Source organism: Notothenia coriiceps, unplaced genomic scaffold (genome assembly GCF_000735185.1).
Source record: "Notothenia coriiceps isolate Sejong01 unplaced genomic scaffold, NC01 NC01_scaffold00026375, whole genome shotgun sequence".
Taxonomy (NCBI): Eukaryota; Metazoa; Chordata; class Actinopteri; order Perciformes; family Nototheniidae; genus Notothenia; species Notothenia coriiceps.
The window spans coordinates 5,829-15,829 of record NW_011359076.1 but is presented as its reverse complement, the minus strand read 5'-3'; the positions used below and the strand labels follow the sequence as shown (position 1 = coordinate 15,829).

Here is a 10,001-nt window from a genome sequence, read left to right as displayed (position 1 = left end):
ATTATGGTTTATTTTCTTCTCTTTTTCATTTCCCATTATTTGCAATGCTTTGATAACATGCTGATGTGACGAAAACATTTCTCAAATTGGGATCAATGAAGTTAATCTAAACTAATCTAAATAATCCATATTGTAAAAATATATAATGTTTTTCCATGAGCGGGTTCACATTATGTTATCTATCTTGTAAGGTGTCCTTGGCTGGAAGTAAAGTAAATATTCTGCTCTAGAATATAAATATGTTGGATACACAGTGCACAGAGAGTTGTAAATAAAACAATTTAGGAAGAGGGGTGGGGGGTCAGCTAAAGGGGCCAAACAGTTTGGTTTTGCCCCGCGACCACCTCGCAGGTTGATCCGCCTTTGCGATGTACGCATGCGCATTAAAAAAGCGCGGAAGTGGTTCCTTTAACCTGCTGGTCTGTTGTTCATTCACAGAACGACAGCTAGCACACAGTATGGACAAACAGCGATCTCAATTATAAAGCTACACGTCTGTTTTATTTAACGTTAACTATCTCTACAAATGCCTTGAACATGGCAAAGGTTGTTTGGAAGACGGCTTTCCTTTTATACCTCTGGAGTGTTTTCATACAGTTCAATAGCATTTCAGGTAAGTAAGGGGCGGGGGAGCATGTAATGCTAGTAAACCGCAAATTTAGCTAACGTATCAGTGTAACTGTCATGTTAGCTCGAGGGTTTCAGAAGCTTTTTAAGGCTTTCGTCTGTACTTCTGTATTTTCTCAGTGAATTATCATCTCATATGTGCCTGCTTCTGCAACTCTGACCTCGTAATGTTACTGGTGATGCAGTTATTCACATGTCTGCCATTATAACTAACGCTGACCGTGGAAGTGTATAATAGATATTGGACAGACATTGACTCTATGGTGGCGTCTTCTTTCTCATAGGACGGTTAGCTCACATCTTAGCCATACAGTATATGATCTTAGCACTTGCTCTTAACTACAGGGTTTCAATTTAGGACCAAAACCAGAGCTGGGAGAAGTACTCAGATCTTGTACTTAAGTTAAAGTAGAAGTAACAGAGTGTAGGACTACTCTGTTAAAAGTAAAAGGCCTGCATTCAAAATTGTACTCTAGTAACAATACAAAAGTAAGTAGTAATTATTATGCAAATTGGAACGTTTCAGAATAATATATATTATATCGTTTGATTATAATTATTGAAACATTCAAGTGTTTATCAAAGCTGGTAAAGGTGCAGATAGTTTTAATGACTTCGTATACCGCAGGGTAGATGAATTTACTCTAGGTTTAAATAGTCCTTTTTAAGTAAGTACAACGTAGCATAAAATACTCAAGTAAAGTACAAGTATCTCAAAATGGTACTTGAATAAATGTATTTAGTTACTTCACACCTCTTCACAAAACCAAAAACCTAAAAATAATGTCACTGCGTGTTGTTTAATGTTGGTCCTGTTAAATTTCCTTTTTTGTACCCTAGGTCTTGGGATCAATGAACTGCTTTATTTCCGGGTCATCAGTCCAGAGGAGATAGGGTACATCTTCAGTGCAGCACCTGCTAAAGACTTTGGAGGAGATTTTGTGAGTTGTTGTTGTTGTTTGTATAATTTCACATGTTGGTCAAAGGGTTGTCAAGCATCAGACGCATGTGTTCACCAATCACTTACCATCACATTCCTTTTCTCTCATTTTGTCCCTAGACGTACTCATATGATAAGATTTTCCTGGTGCCAGCAGACCCAGCAGATGGCTGTTCAGAGCTGGAGGACAGAGAAATCATACAGGGACAAGTAGTCCTGGTGGAGAGAGGGTACGTGCACATTCATAAGCAACAATAGCTTCACTTGTATAAGCCATTGAGTCTGGAACACTTTGGATATGTGGTAAACTGGAATTGTAAGTTTGCATCAATCCTTTGAAAATTGAAGACATGGCCTGAAATGAAAAGGGGTTGAGTGGATGGCCAAGCAGTTGTTATAAGTTTAGATGTGGTGTCGTTATTGACTGTCCTATCACAGCCTTGTGAGGACAGTTTTGCATTAAGAAGACATGCTTTTTTTCAAGCCATTATATTTATTTCACACATTTGACGTATAATGTTAATTTCAATAGTGCTCGTCTGGCTCATACAGCAGAATATAACCTTCAGGCTTCTACATCTTTGTCCCCGTAGTGCAGGCGCATAAGAGTCTTTGTCTGGCCTCGTCAGCCACCAGTCTGCATTCCTAACGTGCACAAAAATATGTTTATATGGTTGTGCAATAACATTTTTATTCTTTAAACTGACATAACACACTTAAACAGTGTTTAATTTGTAGAAACAGAGATAATAATTATATTAATGATTAGTTCCCTATAATGTCAGCAGAGGGGTTCAGAGTCAGATTCATGTCAAGCAAATTCAATGTGTTCAAATAACTGGCAAATAAAAAGACTTTTACTTGATTATGGATTCAAATACTTTTGATATGAACCTGTTTGGTTGCTCATGACATTTTAAATGTGTGTTGGACCTAGGTTTTTACATACATGTTTTTGAAAAAGTGGAAACTGCTGTGTCTCAAACAAACAATATGAACTGAAAAACCATGACATTTAAGGGTTGCTAGATCTTTTAGACCCTACTGCACATCCCCATTTCCACACTGAGTTATTTACGAATTGGATGCTGCTGGGAGACCACAGAAACATGATTTGTGTGTTAATTAGCAGACACATCTATTTGTAAGTGTTAGGAGAGTGTCTAATTGCTATGGGCAACCAGCTGCTATATATATAAATAAATAAATATGTGACCAAACATAATTTTACAGGATGTGTTGGCGGGAACATTTTCAAATTGTTGCTCACATTTCTTTGTCTGTTCTTATGTGCTCTCCAGAGGTTGCTCCTTTGTGCAAAAAGCCCGACATGTGGAGGAAGCAGGAGGCAAAGCCGTTCTGATTGCTGATAATGCGGTGGACAATGACAGTCAGTACCTGGACATGATCACTGATGGAAGCACAGCTAAACCAAGCATACCTGCTCTATTCCTGCTGGGGCGTGATGGGTGAGACGCATTTAGGAATCAGACTTAAGAATTGTACTTAAAGCTCCAAGCTATTTTATGTGTTGATCAAACCGAGATCTTTGCCAGGTATTATTAGAGTTATTCTGGATGTGCATATCCTACAACCTGTCCATCTAAGAAAGATGCAGACACACAAACATTTATTTACTCTTATTTTGCTCTAATTTGAGTTTATCAATAATGAAATCTGTTATCATTAATGCACATTTCCGGACATCAAACATGTTTTCTCTTTCTCATTTATTTCAGAATGATGATCAGACGATCTCTTCAGAGACATGCAATGCCGTGGGCTGTCATTTCCATTCCTGTCAATGTTTCCTCTCTGGCTTCGTTTCCACTCAAGCAGCCCCCATGGACACTGTGGTAGAACATGACGCACAACTTCATGCCCTCCCCCACCCAATAAACATTTGGTGTGTATCCTATCAGTTGTGAATCAACTCACAGTTGCACAGGGAAATAATTTGGTGGTTGTTAAACAAAACCACACACACACTAGAGGTGAACCTGTTTAAATGACCGTATTTATACATGATTATCTCACACTCAAACACACAGCCAAAGTCAACAACAAGCAGGCCTCACGGCATGTTGAACTTTACTACACAATGCAAAACCAGCAAACCAGCAATGTCATCTTAATGCAAACATTTAAAATAAATTCCTGCTTATTTGCATGAATTTAAACTGTGTTATACAAAATGTATCTTTTGCTGCCTCATATAATGTATTGTCTTTCTGAAGTAAAAATCTATACAACTTTATAAAACAAACACATTTTCTGTCCTTACATCCCTGAAGCACTCTGACTACTAAAAGCTCCCCTGCTTACCTTTGTACCTCGACTGACGTTTGTATTACTCCTGATGCAGAAAGGAGAAATTTGTATTCAAAGGTTTTACACTATATTGTTTTTGGTAAACAAGTGTATAGAAAGTAAAGATAGAAAACGTGAGGTAGGACGAATTAACTTTTGTGAAAATGATGACTGTGATCAGTATGACTTTTTGCAACAAAAAAAAAAAATGTAAAGATATGTTTGTCCCCGAACAGATGAATCTTTAGGCCAGTGTTTTTAACGCCCAGCGAAGCACAGTATTTGTCACTTTGTCTTACGTGGACTACATTTTCCATCTTAAATAGCGTCTCGCTGCAGAGCTCCAGGCCACCTCTTCCTGTCTTGTGTCATGTTTTAGGATGGAAAAGAATCGCTCTTCCTTATCAATCGATAACATTTACATGCTGCTGTATTATATTTCACTGTATACTCTTTAATAGCCCTTATCAGTATTAAAGTAGCTTGTGTAAATTGAGTACATTGTATAATTAAACCTCAAATATAATTGTATTAAGTTATTAAACCAATTTACAGTAGTTTTGTGCCGATAGTTTACAGATTAAAGAATTTTAACATTAAACCCACTGGATTTACAATGTATTAGATTTGCAACTATGTTCTTTATTATCAGTAAATATCTTGCTCTTATTGCACCTCCAGTCTTCCTGCTTGTGTTCAGACACATTTAAATATCTTGTTTATTTTTGCTGTAGTGTGCTTTAATTTGCCTTTTTTAAAAGGTAGCATTTTTTAGAGGATAAATGTTTTCATTTAGGTTTTATTTTTCAGTTATATATTAAAAGAATATGAAAAATATTGTATTTATTTTTGATTGGGTATTTTCAGTTTAAACTCATATCAGAGAAGTGTATTAGCGTCTGTACATGTGTCTTTCACCTAGCATTTAAGCTGTAGAAATTATCTATCATTTAAAATTGTATTATATCTTTAAGTCTTGTTGATCATTTATGTTTTGTTAAAAAGGGGCATACAGCAAATTATTAATTGAAATACATGGCTTAGAAGATATCAATTATTAAAGATTTACAGTTGATTTGGTTTATAACATTTTAAATAGTGGCATATTAATCTTTCACTTCCTTATTAAATGGTAAACATAGATTTATGACCACCTCAACTTCAGTAGAGAAAAAGACCTTATCCAAATATTCCCAACACGGGTTAATCCCGTTTATCAACCTGCCGCCACACACTGTTAATAACTACTCAACGCATGTGTAGTTAATGTATAACAGAGCCAACACTACAACCAGCCAAACTATAATGCACAATATACGTGCCAAACAAGCCACTACAAAGATTATATTGAAAGACGTGTGCGCTCACACCTTTTAAAGAAATATGCTGATCAGCACCACCCATCATGGATAGCGATACTGCAGATAGACAAGGTACAAATAAAACTTTGCATATCACTCAGCGACACTATTCTATTATTTAATAGGAGGAACGTCACGGTTTGTCCGTAAGATCACTGTCAATGAGTCAACAGCTAATGCAGATGAAACATTGAGATTACCTATAAGGCACAATGATAGAAACATTTCAGAAAACTGTTTTGCATTTAAACTTTGCATGGCTGTGTGGTTCAAAATCAATGGGAGGGAGAGAGATGGAGAAAGTGTCACAGTTGATTAGAATAGGGGAATCCTCGGGATCCTGTTACTCCCATGTGTTTTTGGAATCTCCCTTCCCGTGAATGGAGCCGACTCTGAAAAAGGAGTTAAAGACAGTTAGAAGAGCAACATATAAAAATATCACATGTATACATTTGTTGAACATGCTGTAGGCCTATGCAGTTGCCCCCAGTGTTACCTCCTTTTGCATCTCGGGCACACTCTGCCCCACACGGTCTTCACCATGGCTTCCCTCAGTGCCGGGCTACCCCAGATGTACACGGACGGAGTGCACACTGCGTTGAAACGAGCCATGATGGCGAACAGGTTAGTGGCCTCGTTCCTAAACGTCAGACCCCCTACTCCTATAAATCTGATGATTATATTAACAAAAGAGGGGCACCACAACACTAAGAAAGTTATGACAACAAAGATGATGATTCGTAATGATTCCTTCTTGCTCTCTTTTTCGGCGCTGGGAGGGTCTCTGGCGAGCTGGACTCTGGCAACCACATACAGTTTGATAGTCATGGCCACTTTGGTGACCAAAATCAGCTGAAAGAGTACTATGCTGATTACGTACATCTGCATTGCTTTGGAAGATGGCAGCAAATTCCTGGCCAACAAGTGAGCCGAATTGTAAACCCAGCAGTAGATGTTAATGCCTATCACAAACTGTCTTGTAACAAAGCGACCATAGATGAATGGGTGGCACACAGCAAAATAGCGGTCAAACTGTGCGAACAAAAACGTCAGAATATTGACCCCTAGAAGTGAAGGTAAAATATTATAAGTTCCATTCCTAGGCGGGTATCCCTCCTGAACATCAAACAGACCGAGATAATACACGGAGACTCCAACAAGCGTGTCACAAATACTGGTGTTCAGCATGAAAATAAACCTGTTCTGGAGGCGGAGCGCCGATGTGGCCAATATGGTGATGACTACAGATCCGGCTACCAGAACAGTTACCGTTGCAAATACGATCTGGAAAATAAAGATGACATAGTCCTGAGGACTTTTGAAGTCCACCGATAGAGGAACTCCTCCTGAGTCTGTGATGTTGGCGGGGAGCATCTTTATGCGCAAATGTTTCTGAAGGCTAGCCTTTTTATGCAAGAATTACAACGTGAAGTCAGCAGCCATACTCTCTTGCGACACTGACACTGTAATGTCTTCTTTAAAAAAACAAAAAAACAATCAATGTATTTTAACTTTGAAGCTTTTTTCACATGCAGCTATGGCTATGCTTTTAATCGACATGTGTTGTGATGTAATTGATACGTCTTCATCTTTCATCCTTGTTGAATTTATATAATCCTTTAACCAGCCTGTTCACCAAAGTGCTTCACGATATTAACATATAGTATGTGTGCATCTGAAAATACAAACATGATATTACAATAAAAATAAGTTCAAACACGAAACCAGAAGGGAAAAAACACGCTATAGAATACAATTCAGATTTGAAGTTATTTTTTAATAAAGAAAACACAGTATAACACTAACAGTAAATATATTCATAAGTTCTCTAACTTCCTTTCTCTCAAACTTTGATTTAATTTCACTTTGACGCTTATTTATGTGTTATTAGATACAACTCCACCAGCTGTCCACAATGAGCTCGTAACTATCGGCCTGGCATCCGTCACAGCACGAGGCACATAATGCCTTCAACCCTTCGCTGATATGGTTATGGACTCACTGTTTCAGTATAGTGTATAAACAGTGCTTAATTTAAGACTTAAGAAAACATTCAGTATGTATTCGTAAATGGAAAAGAGTCGGAAGCATTAAGAGAGACAGTTGAGTTTTTTTTTAAATGTTTTTAATTATGTAATTGTTTTTGAATTGTGGCTTTTATAGCTGTTTGACACTACATATGAAAAAGTGAAATCTGGCAGAAAAGTAATTATTCTTGCTACAAGCTGCCCAACATCTTCTCTGCCTAATGTTTCTTACTTCTTTAAATCCACATTTGTTGGAAAACACCATTTCTATCGGGACATATAAAACATTTATTTCAAATAACTAGTTCATTGAAATATATAATAATAATAATAATTAACCAAACCGAAAATTAATGTCACATTCCATTGGTTTTAAACCATATAGTAGCCTATTAACAAAACTCTAAAGACCATGGGACCTGCCCATTAACAGCCAAAACAGATAATGTAGGCTACGGCGAAATAGCATTTTTATTAAGAATTTAAACAAAAAGTCATAGCCTACAGTCTGAAACGAACATATTATCAATTATTCAGAAAGAATTAAATGACTTATTCAACTGTAAAAGTAAACAGAAGAGCGGCCTAAATAAAGCATGCAAATCCTATCAGACGAGCAAAGTGCATTTCAAAATCAGAACAACCTATCACAACATACTCATGGCGAATACAATTATTGTTAAAATAAAATTCTATTTTTTCCCGTCCCCTCAAGTCATATTATAGCCTACAGTATCTCTGAATCCTTGCTGACGGAATCCTTGGTTAACACATGTGTACAGGCAGCCCACTCTCTTCAGTCTGCGTACAAATGACACGACTTTGCAAAGGCGTCCAATAGATACGCAGAAGTCCGATTTTGAGTGCATATGATCTACTCCCACGTTACGTTTGTTATGAATGTATGTCAAATACGTTTTTTTTCAACAATTTTCTCCCACGTTACGTTTGTTATGAACGTATCTTAAATGCGTTTATTTTCTACATATCTTTGCCATTTATTTAACCCTAACCCTAACCATAACCCAATAAACTGCTGTGTCGTTTATTGCACCGCAAACATTAAAACTGTCATTGGAACGGCGATCAACCCTGAAGCCACAGAGCTCTTTGTTTTAATGTTTGAGGTGCAATATCAGCGTATCATATGCATGCAAAATCGGACTTCTGCGTATCTATTGCACGCCTTTGCAAAGTCGTGTCATTTGTACGTAGACTGTGAGACCGGGTTGATCACAGGAGGAGCTCAACTCTGCTCTTTGCAGGTCTGCTGTGGAGGGAATGGAATAGAAAATGTAGGCCTATTGCAGTTATAGGCCGCATGTTTCCTTTTACCGTTTCCTGCAGCTCGGGCACACTCTGCCCCACACATGCTTCACCGTGGCCTGCCTGAGAGCCGGGCTGCCCCACAGGTACACGGCTGGAGTGCACACAGCGTTCAGACGAGCCATAATTGCAAAAACATTGGTGGCCTCGTTCCTAAATATCAGCCCCCCTCCTAACAGCAGTCTGAGGACTATATTAACAAAAGAGGGACCCCACAACAGTAAAAAGATAATGACAACAAAGATGATGATTCTTAATGATTCCTTGTTGTTTTCTCTCTCTGCGCTGGGGGGGTCTCTTGCCAGCTGGTACCTGGCAACAACATACAGTTTGATAGTCATGATCACTTTGGTGAGCACTATGATTTGTAAGCTGACAATTCCGAAAACATACATCTGTATCGCTCTGGATAGTGGCAAGAACAGTAAAATGATGGTCTGAAAATAAACATGAATCCAACAGCATGCATTTACAGAGATTACCACCCGTCGGGTTATGAAGCGCGTGTACAAATATGGGTGGCAAACAGCAAAATAGCGGTCAAACTGTGCAAATAAAAACGTCATTAAGTTTACCCCAAGAAGAGAAGGTAACATATTATAACTGCCATTTCTCGAAGGAAATCCTTCCTGCACATCAAACAGACCGAGATAATACACTGAACACCCCACCAGCGTGTCACAAATACTGGTGTTCAGCATGAAAATGAACCTGTTCTGGAGGTGGAGAGCTTTGGTGGACAATATGGTGATGACTAAATGTCCTGGTACCAGAACAGCAGTTGTTGCAAAGATAAATTGAAAAATAAAAATGGCATAATCCAAAGGACTGTCAAAGTTCACTGAGAGAGGTACACCTACTCCTTCAGCGTCTGTGGTGTTGGAGGGGGGCATTGTTCCAAACATGCTCTTTAATTTGTAACATCCTTTTAAAGCTGATTATTAAGGCGTCGGCCGAACAATTACCCCACGGGACGTTACCTAATCTCCCTTTTATTACTAAAAGGGAGATTAGGTAAGGCTGAGCCTTTAACGTGTTTTTTTTTTAAACATTTGCGTAGGTTTAAGGGATATTTTTGACACAATGCATTGTATATGTAACAGTGTATTGATACAGAGGATGCCCACTCCATAATTATGTAAAATATACACAAATGGTAGGCTACTTTGTAATTATTCGATTCAACCATCCAAATATTTATCAACAGAAATGTTGGTGCCCCCACTGCTGCATGTCATGTCAATTTCTTTTAAATAAAAATACCCAAACATGTGGCCACTTTGTGAGGTACACGTGAACAATCTGCAATCAATGTTTACTTTGTAATAATTTTGGTTGTGGCCTAAAATGAGGTCGGACTGTTATATGAATTGGTCTAGCTTAAAAACTTTGCCACGAGCATCAAGAGGT

General features: G+C 38.1%; 1 protein-coding gene across 1 annotated transcript; it reads left to right on the top strand.

The window, feature by feature from the left end:
* Nucleotides 1-404: 404 nt before the first annotated feature.
* On the top strand, nucleotides 405-4,086 carry LOC104956785 (protease-associated domain-containing protein 1). The gene is made up of 5 exons (XM_010784319.1): nucleotides 405-613; nucleotides 1,468-1,568; nucleotides 1,688-1,797; nucleotides 2,869-3,036; nucleotides 3,307-4,086. The coding sequence occupies exons 1-5, from the start codon at nucleotides 538-540 to the stop codon at nucleotides 3,425-3,427; spliced, it is 576 nt and encodes a 191-aa protein (XP_010782621.1). The 5' UTR covers nucleotides 405-537; the 3' UTR covers nucleotides 3,428-4,086.
* Nucleotides 4,087-10,001: the final 5,915 nt, after the last annotated feature.

What these genes read in the sequence shown, in the direction of transcription:
- LOC104956785 (XM_010784319.1), top strand. Translation starts at nt 538, where the DNA reads ATGGCAAAGGTTGTTTGGAAGACGGCTTTCCTTTTATACCTCTGGAGT. An exon ending in ACAGTTCAATAGCATTTCAG is followed by an intron (nt 614 to 1,467) that starts GTAAGTAAGGGG and finishes TTTGTACCCTAG; the next exon opens with GTCTTGGGATCAATGAACTG. An exon ending in GTAGTCCTGGTGGAGAGAGG is followed by an intron (nt 1,798 to 2,868) that starts GTACGTGCACAT and finishes TGTGCTCTCCAG; the next exon opens with AGGTTGCTCCTTTGTGCAAA.